This window comes from Dermacentor silvarum, chromosome 1 (genome assembly GCF_013339745.2).
Source record: "Dermacentor silvarum isolate Dsil-2018 chromosome 1, BIME_Dsil_1.4, whole genome shotgun sequence".
Lineage (NCBI taxonomy): Eukaryota > Metazoa > Arthropoda > Arachnida > Ixodida > Ixodidae > Dermacentor > Dermacentor silvarum.
The window spans coordinates 439,068,752-439,085,653 of record NC_051154.1 but is presented as its reverse complement, the minus strand read 5'-3'; the positions used below and the strand labels follow the sequence as shown (position 1 = coordinate 439,085,653).

Sequence of the window (16,902 nt, the reverse complement as noted above, 5' to 3'; positions counted from 1 at the left end):
TTTCCTACGTGCTTCTATTCTTTGACACGACGCCAACGCAGATCACCAGTACACGTGCACACTGTCCTTGCACTGTGCTAAATAGATGGTATTTAGTTAACTCATGTGTCTGTCAGTTCTCCTTAATCGGTTGTTCCTAAACGCGAAACACGTCCAGGTTGAATAGCTTGTTTGCAAAACTAGTTTCCACGTGATTACGTTGATGCCGCTTTAAACAATCTACTGCAGTGCATAATCTTTCACCTGTGTCATGGTGGCATCATTTCTCCTTGGTTAAATTTATTCGGAGCCTTCTCGACCAATGCAATAGGAAAACGGCGTCTCTTCAAAAGAAGAGAGAGAAAGAAAACCGTGATAGGACGCTCTGCAGAGGGCAAAATAGCATGCTGTATCAGAAAATTTTTTTAAAAGTTGATTCTGACGAGGGTCGCGTCAAATTTGTGGAGATAAAGACAGCCAGAATAACTAATACAAACTTATACTCACTACGAAGCCTTGTTGCTAGTCTGGAATTAAATGAAATGGAGCAAATAGCACACAAGATGGCAACGTTTAAAGCTGTTAGCATATGGGCAAGTGCAAATGGAAAATGTCAACCTCTGTAAAGACTACGTTCATGCACATAATCCACCGCACACTGGATTACCGCACGATAGAGCTGTTAGACAATCGTGCCACCGTATACTTTGAATGCGGTACAAAACATCTGAGAAGGCAGCCCCTATTAGAATATTAACACCAAACTTCCCACCGAAAGTGATGAAGTTAGGTAATTTGCAGGTACAAGTTGGAATCAGCTAGCGCACGACAGGGGTAATTGGAGATCACAGGGAGAGGCCTTCGTCATGCAGTGGACATAAATATAGGCTGATGATGATCATGATGGCCAACCGAAAGTATGCGACGTGTGCCGCCACACGACAGGCGAGGAGGAGAGCTTAGCTGCACAATGTCCTATGGTCTCTTGACGTCAGTGCCATGTTTAATATGCTCAAAGCTCTGTGTTGCGTCGCACCGCCCCGCAGAACAGAGGTTTAGAGAGGTGTTATTAGAAAGGTTTAGCTTGTCCGGTAATCGGGTAAACGCTAGCAGACCGGGCGTTGGGGCGTTTTACCAGAACCGTAAAAGTGAGCGGCCTGTATGGTGTTACCACCAGGTGGCGCATAAATGAAACAGACAAAAAACAGCCAATATTGCAGTACCCAAGTGCATTCTACTTCGCTGCTGGTGTAAATGTTCGACAGTGGCGTAATTGTGTTGCCGCCGAAAATTCACACCAGCAGATAAGTAGAAAACACATGATTACTGCTATATTAGCTGTTTTTTGGCTGTTTGATTTCTGCGCCACTAGGTGGCAGCACCACACAGGCCGCTCACGTTTATGGTTCCGGCAAAACGCCCCAACGCCCGGTCCGCCCGCGTTTACCCGATTACCGGACAAGCTAAACCTCTCTATTATGGTTCGGAAAGCTCAAGCGTGCAGGTGGTCTACGGCATGGTGAAGGCAGTTGGGCATGCTGAAATTAAATGCTCATCACGCGAGTAGCATGGCGTTCTTTGACTGCGTTCGAGTTTATCTGTGATTCTTGTCATACAGGGAAGGATGCCAGGGTGCTGCATTCCAGTGAAAACGGGTTGATTGAAAAAGGACTGATTGAAGAAGGTCTGAAAAAGATCTGCAAAAGATCTGAGACTAGTTTCAAGTGTGTGAACTAATCTCCCCATTGACCATGAGAGCTAAGCATAACGGGTCCCTGACTTTAAAGAAATTATTGTGCTATACCAGTTATGAATGCTCACGTCTTGCGTACCGTGCATTTGGCATAGGCATGATATTTATAGTTTTGTAGGGCGTCGTCTTGAGCTTTGAATGCTATTAGATACGTGGTAACGATACCACATCGGAAGCCAACGTGAAGTGTACTAAGAGCTTTGGCTTGAAACAATGATGGGCTTTCTGATCAGTGGATGAGAGCAAGCATGTGCTGAAAACATTATCTCATGCGTTCAGATTTATTGACCTATAATAGCGGAGCATACACGAATGAAAGGTGATCGCAAACTTGAGTGTTCTGCATCTCTGCGTGCTACGTAACAGGTGCATGGGTAATTTGCTGCAGTTAGGAATACGCCAAGGGGCGAATGAACCGTCTGCGAAGGGTTCTGGTATAGGTATAGTATGATCTTTTGATCTCTCAGCAAAGAAAGCACTTTATTTTTATGCTGTGGGACACACAAAATTAAATTATGGTGTTTACCATTCTTAAACTCCAAAGTATACATTGTCTGGGATGCTGCACTAAAGGGCTCAGCTTTAATATTGACCACCGGGGGTTTCTAACGTTCAACCAATACACGGAACAGCAGCGCTCTTGCATTCCGCCTCCATCGGAATGAAGCCGCCGCGGCAGGGATCGAACCCTCGAGCTCGGGAGCGCAACGCTGTAACCACGGAGCTACCACGACGGGCCGCTGCGGGGCACACTTGTAACGTCAGTTTCCGTGTTTGAAAGAGCAAGCGTGTTTTTACAATTAAGCAAAATGCTGTCCAGATGTGTTTCAGCTGTAATGATTACCTACTGTTAATTTATATGAATGCTCTGTGAATAGAATTGATATTTATAATACACGCAGGACAGCTTTGAAATACCATTCTATATAAAGTCATAAGAGTCACTTGTTCAGTATACGTCCCTATTGAATATTTACATCATTAAATTATATTTCAATGCTTCGGGCATAAGCGCTTACGCGGACATGAATAATATTCCCTCTTTTGCTGCTCCCGTGTTTGCGGTCAACTTATGGATAATTTTAACGTGAGAGCGTTAAGGGCCCCGTGTCGCAAAAAATCCGGGGTCGGTCTCGGCGTGCGGCGTCCGCGGCCAAGAAACTCATCCCGAACCATCCCGAAAACGCAGGCCCTCCGGATGGCGCAGAGGCGTTGGTGAAACTATAGAATTTCTCAAAGTAAAATTCGTCATAAAAATCATAAAGGACGACTTAACCACAACCTACAGGTATGATAGCGTCGGATTGTAATTTTAATATACGAGAAGACATAATTATGTTACGTGGAAATTCAAATACAAACCCCTTTTCCAGCATTTCTACCGCTCACACAGCGGCGCACCCCGGTCGGTGTACCTTGCAAAAATATTATCCAGATGGCGCTCACCTCCTCCGCAGCCGCATGCGGAGGCGAAGTTGGAGAAAAAAGAAAGCGGCAGTTGCCGGGAAGCCTGACAAACAGTCAGTGATCTTTGAATGCTATCGCGTTCCACTCTTAAAGGCAAAGCTTACGCGTCCTCCATTTTTTTTTACTCGAGCCTTCTGACATTTAGCTTCCCTTTTAACCTGGGCAGTAGGAAACGAGCAGCAATTACAGGAAGATTTTATCAAACATACCGCTGATCTCGCTTCGGTCGACTTCAGAAATAAACATACAAATAAGCATACAACATAAAAACACACAATTCGACTTCGATAATACTTCTGTTGTTAAAATTCCGAACAGGCTGAGAGCAAGAAATGTGCGTGATAACAAATACTGACTAACTCGCAACGCAAATAAATCGCGGAAGGTTTCCCAACGTCTAAAAAGGTAACAACAAATAAATATCCGAACTACAAAAAAAAAAGAAAATGAGGACACCGAAAAGACAAACTTGATATCAAAGCTCTGAGCAATGAGCTTTAACTTGAAGTTTATCAATGAAGATAGGTAAAGCTAGTTCGAAGTGAAAAAGAAAAAAAATGTGTGCAACCTGGAGTCCTGACACGCTGAGAAGCGCATTAGAAGGTGGGTTCGCTAGTGGTAGTTCAGGGGATCACCTACCGTAGAGTAAAACATTTGGAGGGCGCTTAAGCTAGAGTGGAATGCGCTAGCATTCAAAGATTCCTGAATGCTTGTTAGGCTTCCCGGCAACTGCAGCTTTATTTTTAAATGCGAATCACTTTAAGGGCCTGGGCTGTGGGTGGCGTCCGTCACGTGTGATCTGTCGTGATCACGCTCCCAAACCAGTGCTCAAAACAGGGTCAAAACTAGTACAGAATTGATCAAAACCGGTTCAAAATAAACTAACACGATTCAGAATAATTTACAAGACAGGAATTATGAAGCATTATGTGCATCAATTAGCAGAAACTCGTTAAAATCGTTTCCGAAACGCCAGACTCGTACCAGTGCCGCGCAAGAGAGGGCGCCACAACCCTACACCGGCGCCTCACTGCTTCGCACTTGCCCAGGACTCAAGTTAGTGGAGTTGCATAAACGCTGGATTTGAACTACACAAGCGCAGGATTTGAGCAGGATCGTAGCTACATTAAGCGTTGGATTTGAGCAGGATTTCAGCTGGATTGGAACTGCATTTGATTTGGGGCGCAGAATGATGTTGAAGTCGTTCCGAGGTAGCGGCGGCAGCCGGTGACGCGGGCGGCGCGTCTCTCAGCTTTTGGCGGTCGCTGCGGACGCGTCGCGCGTCGCTGTCGTTGGCACGGGAGGAGGCGAGTTTACAATAGAGACTGGGCTACGGCGTTGACGACAGTCAAAGGGAAACCAGCGGCCAAAATGCGGCCTACTTTTTCTCCACCGTCGCCTCTGCGCGCCGCTGCCGTTTTGCGCTGCCGAGGAGGTGACCGCCATCTGGATGGTGTTTTTGTAAGTAACATACCCGGACGCGCCGCTATTGGTATGACAGAAATGCTGGAAAAGGGGTTTGTCTTTCAGTTTCCTCGAAACAGAATTAGGTTTTCTCGTACATTCAAATTACAATCCCACGCTATCGTGCCTGTAGGTTGTGGTTAAGTCGCACATCAAGATATTTCTGACAGATTTTACTTTGAGAAATTCAACTTTGTTCCCTAACCCCTTTGCACTACGCGGAGGGCCTGCGTGGTCGGGGTGGTTCGGGATGGTTTTCTCAGCAACGGACGCCGGCGTGCCACGCCGCCGCAGACGCCGAATTTTCTGCGACACGGGGCCCTTAATACTATCGCGTTAAAATTGACTCTTCTCATGAGAATGAAGCATTGATTGTGTAAGCTTGGTGTGGTGCGTGAAAACCTTCTGTCATGGAGCAAAAGCGGGTACCGTGAGTGACATCAACAAATTATTACACACTCTCGGGTATCCAAAGTGGCATAGAGCTAGATCGCAAAAATTATACCTTGCGTGGAGCGACCACCGCACCAGAATCTAATATCCAGCCGAGAATGGACTTGTTATTGTGATGAATGGTATAAACAGAGCCACTTCTCATGCCATTTCGCGCATTTCCGCACATTTACACGTGGGAAGCGCGTAATTTTGCGGAAAGTGCATAAGACGTTAAAGGGACACTAAACAGAAACCGGAAGTTGGGCTTTAATGGCAGACTATCCTTTCACAATCACAGTCATACCATTCATACTGCGAACAAAGGTTTAGCAAGCGAGAAAATAGCGAAAAACTGAAGGATAGGTGCTGACGCCGCTTCGCATTTCCCGCTCTACGCGTTAGTGACGTCGGAGATAACAAACGCATCCCGGTCGCGATTGGTCGAGAGTGATTTATGGCTCTTAATCAAACGCAAAATAAAATACACCTTAAACGTACATGAACAGCATTTAACAACTTTCTAAAGCGTTTGAAGCGATGATGTACAAGTTTAACGCAAAATTAAATAAATAAAAAGAACAAAATGGCATGACGCTACATGCGGTCGTGATAGTTTCGGCTTTGCCCTATGCATCATCGCGCGCACCATTTGCGCTCTACAGTGTTTTAGTGTTTGGATGTGTGTTGCGTGGCTCGAAAAACGTTGACTTCGCGGGAAACAGCCAGTAAATGCCTCGTGTGTGTAGTGTTGAGAGCTGTATAAACGCCCAAGGGCGCTTGCTCAGGGGAAGCGGCAGTGTTGACCCGACTGTGTCCTTTCATGTGGTGCCGCGCGATCAGCCCCGGCGTTCGCAATGGCTCAGTGATCGGTAGATGATAAAACGACAAAAGAAAGAGCCAGATAAACCGATGGTGTGCTCTCTGCATTTCTCGCCCTCGGATTATGCATACTATCCTGCCCTCGGAAAGTCTCTTGGCGTGTCCCAGAGGCCAGTCCTTTCTCGAGTAGCTGTTCCCTCAATGTCGCCTTCATCAAATCCCCTACTGATTCCCCTGCAGCAGCACACTGACGGCTCCGTGAGTGCTGAATGTCATTTAAAAAAGCCATGAAAAAAACTATACCGAGTACGCGCGCAACTTTCTATGCTTGTTCTGTCGGGAATATCGTCGCCGGGCGGACCGGACGCCTCGCTTTCCTTCGACGAAAACGAGGCTTCGCGTTCCGTCGGCGCGGCCGGCGGCTCACCGCCATCGTACGCGGAACACCTGCCGCGCGAGCACGGAGGATCATTTCGCGCTCCGTTTCACTGAAATCGCTGAAATGCAGTCCTGCTTCCCACGCGAGCTCTCTGTTGCAAGGTTCAGCGTCAGCAACGGTATCCATCGCGGCCACATAACACCTAAGCAGAAGTCGCGGCGAACGCACACGCAGCGGCCATGCAGCCAATGATGCAGCCAGCGCCTCGGCCGTTTACGCAAGCGGTGACGCATCATGGCCCCCTCTGATTCGCTCAGAGCAGTGAAATCCGTGACGACACTGCTTCAGCGCCGTATCTGGGGTGAGAGAAATTTAGGAAGCGATGTTTGGTCTTCGTTTACGAATTTCTCCACTAATAACTCATATTTTTGAGCGCAACAAAAACTGCACGTATTCGCGAAGGTCTCTCTTTTATTCCAGCTGTCCGTCCTGTTTCTCTTTAGTGTCCCTCTAACACCCAGTGCACTTGAGTAGAGCGATAGCCTTAAGGCGAGGCCGCCACATGCACGCGATATTCAAGCGACGGCGACGAGTGACAGGTTCTGCCGTCGCGCCGGTCGATCCGTCGCCGTCGCTTGTCGCATTGCCATTCTCTGGCCAGCCAGAAAACATTGCTTGCCGCACGGAAGTCCACGCGGTGGCTCCCGCCGCAACATGGTAGCAACCACTCCGCTCGCTTCGATCTGAATTCGTTCTTGCTTAGACTTGCTACTTGCTCTCCGCCGTGATAGCAATATATAAATGGTAAAATGAACCATCGCATCGTCTCATCAACTCGCTGAGGACAATGTATAAGCGGTGTTTTGTGGCTATTATTGAAATGGATTGTTTGTTTTGATTTCGTTAGGCCTGAGACGCCATCGAGAGCCGCGGAAGTGCTTTTTACCTTAGAGATGGCGCCATAGAATTCCACGCTGGCGACCTGGAACGCATTGTTACTGGCGATGACGGCATATAAAAACTAGCAATAATATATTTTGTTTAAAACATTGGCCTTTGGCACGTTTAGAATTTTTTGCGGGTGTATCATTGTAATTATTTGGACAACGCTGAAAATTTGTCGTTACTTGTATCGCGATGTCACCTCCATGTGGTTGTCGCACGCCGCGACGCGGCAGCGCGGCGGGGTCGGGCTGTCGCGTTGCTCGTCGCTCTCGCTTGAATATCGCGTGCGCGTGGTTGCCTCTTTACAGCTCGGACTAACAACTCAGATTTCACTAGAACGCGCTGAGGCAGTTTTGGCGCTTCGTTGTTATGCGCACCGGTCTGTGCAAAGTTTAAACATTGCAGAATGGGTCCAGCAGGCACTTCTCTGAAAAAAAAATTTGGAATTACATTACACCCATTTCGCGAGGTACCTGCCCCTGATGCGTACTATAATCAACAGAGTTCGCTAACGCCCGTTGCAGAGACTACTGTATGGTTTCTTTAATCGACATCTAAGTAGTGCTTGCTACTGACTGCTCGTCATTAAGTTGTGGCCCTCGTTTCACGAACGACCGTAAATTTCCCGAGCAACCGTTTAGACTTCAAGGTGAGAAAAGTCTGGAAAAATGTCAAGCTGGCGTCACCGCACCAACGAGCATTGTGAACAATTTGTTGAGAGGTACTGCCTCAAGCATTTATTCTCCTGGGTAACAATGTTTAAATTAGTGCCAAGTGCCTAGGACCTAAGTGGTATAGATATTTTTTTTCTCAGCCCATCTTTGAAAGCTTCAAAAACTCAGGGTACGAGGCTTAAAGCAGTGAATACTTCCTGCAACAAGGCAATGCAGTCATTTTTCGCAATATATGCTTTGCTCTACTTTTGGTACTTCAAGGTACAATAATTTGCATATATAAGGTTGTACCTAAATTTACCTATACTTTTTAGGGATGGCACGCTTGTTAGGGAGGCACGTGCACGTTGTCCTGCAGTCATTCATTTTTCTATACGCCCGATCATCGTCTTATCAATATGTATAATCTTGGTTGCTGTCTTGGTCGCCGCCTAATATTTCATCGTAACGATATTGTTAGTTCCTTCTATTCTTTATCTGAGTGTTGAATAGTAATAACCTAATAAATGAAACAAATCACGATCAATAATCAGAACCACTATGCTTTCGACGGTGTTATGCAACGGCATGCTTTCTCGACTGAACTTAACGGTCAACCATTACAGCAGCAATTGCTCTTCTAAAGCAAAGTTTTTTTGCCTACATATCCGGGGTTTGACGTTGGTCGGTCGGGTGCATTCCAAGTAGGCGCCAGCGGGTTTACACAAGATATCTCCTTAAAAAAGAAAAAAAAGAAATCAAGAACGCGATGGACGGGGTGAATTCTACGATATGGTTGTCACAGTTCCCCGCAGTTCACGACCAGAAAGGCATTTGAATAACTATTTAAAGGGATGGCGGACTTACCAAACTGCCAAAGGGGTCGTGCAATGCGTCCCTCGGTAAAGAGGGAGCATGCATCCTGTTGCCGGGCCCTGTGTCGCCTTCGTCGGGGTCACGGCTTTGCCCTGGAGAAAGCTCACGGAGCGGCCGCCGCTTACTCGTCGAGACAGCCGGCAGCCGCCTGCGCTGCCTCCCGGTCGTCCTGGTCGACTCGAGTCGACCCGCAGCTGTCCACGGCGTCTCTTCATCGTGCGCCTGCGCAACAACAGCATCGGACGTCACGCAGAATCGCGTGACATCTAGCGATAGACAGGTCGCCATTTGAACTTTTGCGTTCTCTAATTCGCCAAGTTTGACCATAAGCTGTCATTGCATGCATGAAAATTGTTTCCAACTTGAACACCAACTTTACAGGAGGAAAAAGTGTTTGAACCTAGACCTTATCAACAGGCTTCAGCTGCGACTGCTGCTAATGCACTGTAACACGAATGTGTGCCAAATGCCTGGCGGAGCTGGTAACCAGCGAAAAGAGAGCCAAACCTTTGCGCAGGGCGTTGTCCCCGTCGTTCACATTTGATGCCGTCGCTTCCGCCGTTTCTATGGCAACCGCCCTCACACCTTCCATCTGCGGGCGCGCTTTCTCACGCTTTTACGTGTAAGCGTACCTGCCCCGTAGGTGTAAATCAGCGAGAATAAAGAGTTTTAGATTAGGGGCCCCAAAAGTTTGGGGCCCCAAAGAGCTTTGCCGGTGTTAGCGTTGGGGCATGCAGGAGTGAAGAGCTTTAGAATAGGGCTTTGCGTTTGCGAATAGCATCTTGCGCTTGCCGCGCCAATACGGTCTCAAGGAAAACTATTATAAATATTAATATAAACGATACCATTTTATGATAAGAAGAGTAATTTTGACTTTCGTGGTATTGCGTTTAATTACAATTGAGAGGTTATTCTATTAGCAGCAAGCGATTTGTTGCGCTTAATTTTGAGTGGCCAAATTTACGTGCCTTCACGAGCCAAGCTAATCCACGTTAGGCCTGCGAGCCATGAAATCGACAATCGACTTCGGAATCAGCGGCGTCTAATGAATCAATCTTCATTACACACGTTAGTTGAGAGAAAGTGATAGCCGCAGTCACTTCTCCTAGCTTACGAACTTCAAGCGTTACCACGAATCAAGCCCAGTTTGGTACTCGGAGAGCCGTCGCTTCGATGGGTGCCGCCAGGTTTGTTGACGCAAAGCTTTTAGGGCAGCTTTTGGGGCTCCCGCTAAATCGGTGAAATAGCGTGCCCAACGCAAACCCCAAACGCAGTTTGCGTCTCGCGCATGCGCAGTGGTGCCGACGCAATTTCTTTGGGGCCCCAAAACGTTTGGGGCCCCAATACGTGTAGGGCCCCTATTCTAAAACTCTCTATTAAGTCGGAGGCTGCCGAGCTGGGCGAAGGACGCGAGCGCCGCAGGCGGAGGAGCGCGTTCCGGGGAACGTATGGAAGCAAGGTAGTGCATTGGGCGAATTGGTGCATAGCTTAACGAATGAATTGTGGCGCAAGGAAACGAAGAAGGAAACCAAGTAGGAGACAGGATAGGGCACCATACTTTCAACTAGTTTTATTTCCAGCACATCACCGAAATATATCTATTTCCAAAAATATGTGCTCAAAGACATGGTGCAACACTTGTTACAAGCTACCTCACTGCGCTCTCTAAAAACAAGCATTCACTTTTGTAGAGGGAAACAGAAGGCACACTGATACAACCATCACCTTTCTTCCTAATGTAATAAGCCTCGAGCAATTCACGTGCTAACACTTCTCTGTTTTTTCCTATCACGCGCGTGTCATCAAACCGTGGAGCACAGCCATGCGAGGCATAATGGAACGGCAGGTGGGAACCCACACCATTTTTAACCGATAAAACATGCTCCCTTATACCCCTGTCAAACGGCACATGTAATGTCATTCGCAGCGAATGAGAATACATGTCAATGCCATTTTTGTTGCTACTACACGGGCACAGTGAATGACATTCACAGCTAATGGCATTCGCCCATTGAATGAGTTTCCCGAAATCATGCACGCCCGACTTGTGTAATCTCGGCGGCAGGGGCTTGGCAAAAAATTACAAAATTGATAAGTTAAAACGACATGCAATATATTTTCCAATAACCTTCCAATGCTTACCATTGTATTGCTAACAATATAGTGAAATATGTAAACAAGAAGCACGATTTGTAAGGTTTCGTTATCATAGCAGCCTGCCGATAAGGATCGCCATGAATTCGGAATGCCATTTTGTTTACCCATGTAGACTGGGAACGCAAGACCGCAATGACATTCAATATGAATGTCATTTACTGCAAATGACATTACATGTGCCCTGGACAGTGCACCGTTTCAGAACTAATTACAGCTCACAAATGCTAAAAAACAACTTACCAAGGCTTTTAAATGCTTACAACAAATCTGGAATTCATATATGTGCCTTACTCCATCCGAATTTTCTTGACTTAATCAGCAGGACTAACATTCATGTTTTACGGTCACATATTTGGGGAGTGGAGATTAGTTGAGTGCACAGCTTCTTGTTTACATTTAGATTATATATAGGTGTATATATATTTTTTCTTCTGTGATGTGTGAAACGTTGTGTAACTGATCTACGCGCAACTACTCACTTTTCACTTAGTGCTTCTCATGTATCTTGCAAATTGTGTATTTTTGTATTGTAATACAAGCGGCAGCTCCGCGTTGCCCATGTCTTGTGATCATAGGGGGCAGGGTGTTTCTTCAAGCTGCACTTGCAGCTTTTCTTCAATGTCGCCCCCTATCTGTTGGAATAAATAAAGATATTATTATTTATATTATTATTATTATTATTATTATTATTATTATTATTATTATTATTATTATTATTATTATTATTATTATTATTACATGTGCCGTGTGACAGGGGCATTGGGCGGTCATTAACAAAGCGCCCTGTTTGGCCTATACACGACTTGCCACAGCTCAACGGAATTTCGTATAGGGCGCTCACCATGCAACGCAATACAGGCTTACTGGCGTGCTTCTTTCCGCACGAGAGCTTGGCCTTTTGGGAAGAAATGCGGGCGCAAAGCTTGGACAACTGGTTAGGGGCCGATAAAACCACTGGAACGTAATGCCTGTTTGCAACCTTTTTCAAATTGTGGGCGATTTTGTACATGTAAGGTAAAACCAATGCTCTCTCCTTCTGCATGGCCTCAGGCTGTCTGCTGCACCTTTTATCTTTCTGGAGCAAAGATTCAGCCACACTGGTTAAGACCACCGAAGGAAACCCTGCTGCAGCCAACCTCGAACTCTCTAGCTGAAAACTGTCGTCCATTGTGTGCTAGCAAGACTTATTTAAAGCAGACCTTAGGCTCAGTGTCGCGATAGCTCTTTTCACATTATAATTCTGCGCACTCAAAAACAGTGAAAAGAGCTATCGCGATACTGTGCCTAAGGTCTGCTTTAAAGAAGTCTTGCTAGCACACAATGGACGACAGTTTTCAGCTACAGATTTTGAGGTTGGCTGCAGCCGGGTTTCCTCTTCTCCAAATGAAATTCGCCATTTGTTCAAGAAAGAGAAAGGGACAGCCTGAGGCCATGCAGAAAAAGAGACCACTGGTTTTACCTTACATGTACAAAATCGCCCACAATTTGAAAAAAGTTTCTAACAGTCATGACGTTCCGGTGGTTTTCTCGGCCCCTAACAAGTTGTCTAAGCTTTGCGCCCGCATTTCTTCCCAAAATGCCGAGCTCCCTGCGGAATAAAGCATGCCAGTAAGCCGGTACTGTGTTGCATGGTGGGCGCCGTATACGAAATTCCGTTGAGCTGTGGCAAATCGTATATAGGCCAAACAGGCAGCTGCGTTAATGACCGCCTAAGGGAGAATGTTTTATCAATTAAAAATGGTGTGCGTTCACACCTGTTGTTCCATTGTGCCTCGTATGGCTGTGCTCCACGGTTTGATGACACGCGCGTGATAGGAAAAAACAGAGAAGTGTTAGCACGTGAATTGCTCGAGGCTTATTACATTAGGAAGAAAGGTGATGGTTGTATCAGTGTGCCTTCTGTTTCCCTCTACAAAAGTGAATGCTTGTTTTTAGAGAGCGCAGTGAGGTAGCTTGTAACACGTGTTGCACCATGTCTTTGAGCACTAATTTTTGGAAATAGATATATTTTGGTGATGTGCTGGAAATAAAACTAGTTGAAAGAATGGTGCCCTATCCTGTCTCCTACTTGGTTTCCTTCTTCGTTTCCTTGCGCCACAATTCATTCGTTAAGGTATGGAAGAGCGCGGAACAGCGGAAGAGAAAGGAGGAGGCGGAGCGCCGCGGAGGAGGAGGGTAGGCGGAAGCGCGCTCGGTTCACCTCATCTGGCAGTCGCTACGGACTCTGTGTGCGCTATGGATGTACCGGATTCGTCCAACGATAGAGAGGCCGAGCGCCGAGCGAGGAGGATGGAGCAGCAACGCAAGCGGTGGCAGACCGAGGGCGAGTTGACCGACCCCGAAGTCGTCGGCAATGCGCCAGGCACGAGCTGAACAAGACCGGCAAAAGGCGCGGGCTAGGTGGGCCCAGGAGGCTCCGGAAGAACGCGCTAGGCGGCTTGCGACAATGCGGATGTGTCAGGCAAGACGGCATAGTTTCGATACTGTGGAACAGCACCCATACGCTTGCGAGTAACCCGCGTTCATCTGGGAGGCGATGTTGGCTACTACACTGCCTGAAGGTATACATTTAACGAACCATCAAGCGCGGTGAAGATTTTACTGCCACTTGTCTTCGAGAGCCTATTCGCCTACATCTTAGAAAAAAAAGACGCGTTAGTTACTGCCCAAAAGATAGCACCTGCTTTTCCCGAAGTTAAGTAGGATTTTAGTAAGGACAGCTAGTAATGGCGCCGAGTGTTGCATTTAGTAATGAAAGCAAGGGGTGCATATATTATAAGTATATTATTGGCACTGTTGTTGTGGTACTTCCTACCCAAATAATTAAGACCAGTATTGTATGTGTGTTTGTCTTTAGTGTATAACTGATTTTTTTTTTGTTTCGAGTGGCACTGTATCAAACGCACAAGCACCTACAATTTTGCACAAGAGCTCGCGTACCGACAGGCATGCGCACACACAGCCATAAATGAATTAAGCACGATGTTGCGAGCACTGTTGATACGTGGCGGATATCCTCGCGTGACACAGCGCATGCGGCACGCAAGTAAAAGCACGTGAGTTGCCCGCTAATCTGGAAGCCTCTCACCTTGATTCCGCGACCATTTTAAACGATTCCCGGCACACCGAGATATGTAGGGCACAAAAACTCTTTGTTGGCGGGTCTATACGAAATGTCGTATTTCATTAGTACAAGCAAGGCCACGCACGCCCACAAAAACGCTCGCCAGGGCGTGGAGCTCAACGCGCCAGCCAAGTGGCACGAACACGCTGGGCGCCATTCGCAAGCGCCGGGCGGCATGTTTATATTCGAACACGGTGTCCACTTCCGTCTCGCATTCTGATTGGCTGCGGCAAAGCGACGAGCTTCTCAATGCCCCAGGTTGTTGGTTGTTTTAGTTCCAATGTTGTCGTAAACCGTAATTTTTCGGTCCATATGCAGCTATATAGGGTGTCGCAGGTAACTTCAACCAAGCTGTTCAACGAAAAAAGAAGATAAAAAAAAACACGGTGCAAGATATGATTTTAAGACCTACCGTATTCGGTCGCTAGACCTCTAAGAACCGAACACGGGAGGTCTTATAATTGTGTCTTGCACGGCATTCTTTAAATATTTTTCTTTTTTTATCAGTTTGGCTAACATTAGCTGGGCCACAAGGTGTACAAATTCCGCAATAAGGAACCATCTGGGGGCACGTTCGTGTAGGAAGGTCGCATTAGTAGATTTATTAGGTGCTGAATTTAATAAAATAACTCTGTACACACTTAACTGTTTATTGTTGCACGCAGACGCCAAATAATATCTGTAGTCTAGCTGCTTGTCTAGCCGCAGTCGCAGATGGCTTGTGCATGATTCCGTCGTTACGTTGGGCGCAGCAGCGTCTTAACGTCACATACGCGGCTATTAATCGTGAGAGGAAGTATCAACTCATCCCGAGAAATTTTAGCAGTGCTTAAATATATTGATTGAGTCATCTTTCATAAATATCTTGAACCCGTAACTGCATAGGTGCTTAGTTATACTACAAGAAAGTTTCACACAATATTTTAAGCAACTTTTTCTGTCCGTCAGCCAACCGAAACGATCATGTCTAGAGACATGCATAGCATAATTCGAGGGAGCACGTCTTGTTCTATGTCTCATTTCAGGTTTGTGGGTAACCTCCACTCAAAGAACATTGTGAGGGCTTTTCAGATGCAGTCGACTAGCAAATCTATATTAAGGCGATAGCGTTAAGTGCCCCCTGTCGCAGAAAATCCGGTGTCGGTGTTGGCGTCGGTGGCGTTGTTAGGGACAAATTATATTTAGTGCGACGTTAGGTATTAGTGTGACATTAGATATTATGTATATGACACGCCTTGCTATATGACATGCGGTATACGCGGCTTATATTGCTGCACCATTCTATCGCTAAAGTTGCTCATACCTTGTCTTACATTCTTGACAAAGTTATTCCTCGGAATTTTTAAATTGGCAGCCCACAAACAAATGTCATAAAACAAAACAACGACAGCGCATGCCTTTTTATGTAAAATTTTCTGAGAAATATTAAAAGTGCGAAACAATAACACAAACCTGAAAATTATGTAACTGTTTTGGCGCGGCTGTGCACTACCTCGAGGATCGGCTCACGCAAGAGGCCGCGTTTCTACCAAAACACCCGCATTCCTGCATAGCATTCGCCGCCAGAGTTTCCCGATAAACATTACGGTTACATAAGCTGCAGCTGTGGGTAAGCGTGAGAAATAGTCAGGGATCTTTGAATGCTACCACGTTCCACTCTTAAAGGCGAAGCTTAGGCGTCCTCCAAGTTTTTTACTTCAGCGTCTTGGCTGCTAGTGGCTGGAAACCAGTACCCCCTTCCTACTCCCGTCACTTCAAGAGAAAACGTCTGAGCCTCTCGCTATTTCCTGTCGACTCCAACGTGAATTCACGTATGAATCATTCTGTTGCAGCGGAAGCCCAGTGCCAAGCATGTACCATCGCGGAGAACTGCGCGCCGACCCACACACGTGTACTGCCTGCCAGCTTTCACGACTTATGTCCGACGCATGTCTTAAAATGTTTAGCAGCTCCCTAACGGAAATACTGCCGTGTTCTCGGTTGCTCACATTATTGCTTTCTTTAATAAGACTGCCAGTGGTGACTCACCTCCTCCCTCGTCTCAATAATCCAGACGGATTTTCTTTAGACAATCACTAAATGTATACGCGACACTTATTTCCAGTATATTTCTCACAAGCTAGCTCGAGAAATTTCCTAGTTTGCTAAACAATCCTTGCGTCATTATAGGCTTTTTGTATGCAGGTCAAATTACGTCGAAGTCGCCTGCGCAGGAAACAACCAAAGAAGGGGCGTTGAGCAAAATCGTTTGGCCATCTTAACTCGTTCAATATCGTGCGCGCTCCTTTCGACGGTTCACGGCTATAAAACAACGTGAGGCTTGGTTTGGCGCCTCTACCGCCTGCCGCTCTCTCTCCGGCGTCGCGTCGCTCAGCGCATCGCTCATTTAGTCAAGCCCCATTTCAATTCTGGCACTTCTACGCAAAAGTGGTACGTTGCTGGAATGTCTTCCCACCTCGACGTTGTCTAGTGCGTCACTCGCGTCGCCACTAGCTTCGGTCTCAACGGACGTGGGAACTGGAGAAAGTTCTCCATCGTCGCCATCCCCACCGTGAGCGGATGGCGTCGTCGAGATGGCGCGGGCAGCTGGGCCCATCATCACTGACTTCCACTTGGAGAAAGGGACTGTGGCCACGACCGGCGCGTCCTTCACGTGTCTGGCATCTTTCTGGGACGGCGCCATGGCCGCGGCCGCCAAATCAGCGAGGGCCGTCCGCCTGCGGTCTACCTGCGCAAACACGGCGCATGCATGCACGAAGGAATTATTTAATGACCCGGTAAAAGGTTGAGGCAGAAGACTAAAGAGTGACTGAGGTTAAATCTCGTCACCCAATGGAAGGAGAGCGGGAAT

The 16,902-nt window shown here is 46.9% G+C and overlaps 1 protein-coding gene across 1 annotated transcript in view; it reads right to left on the bottom strand.

Annotated features, from left to right (window-relative positions):
* The window catches only part of LOC125942608 (uncharacterized), a 38,913-nt gene that overhangs the window by 13,673 nt on the left and 8,338 nt on the right, over positions 1-16,902 (bottom strand). Inside the window, exons 3-4 of the mRNA XM_049660792.1 lie at positions 16,507-16,779; positions 8,762-8,992 (exon numbers count right to left, since the gene is read on the bottom strand). Coding sequence (XP_049516749.1) covers positions 8,762-8,992; positions 16,507-16,779 — 504 coding nt within the window. The remainder of the gene's footprint in view (positions 1-8,761; positions 8,993-16,506; positions 16,780-16,902) is intronic.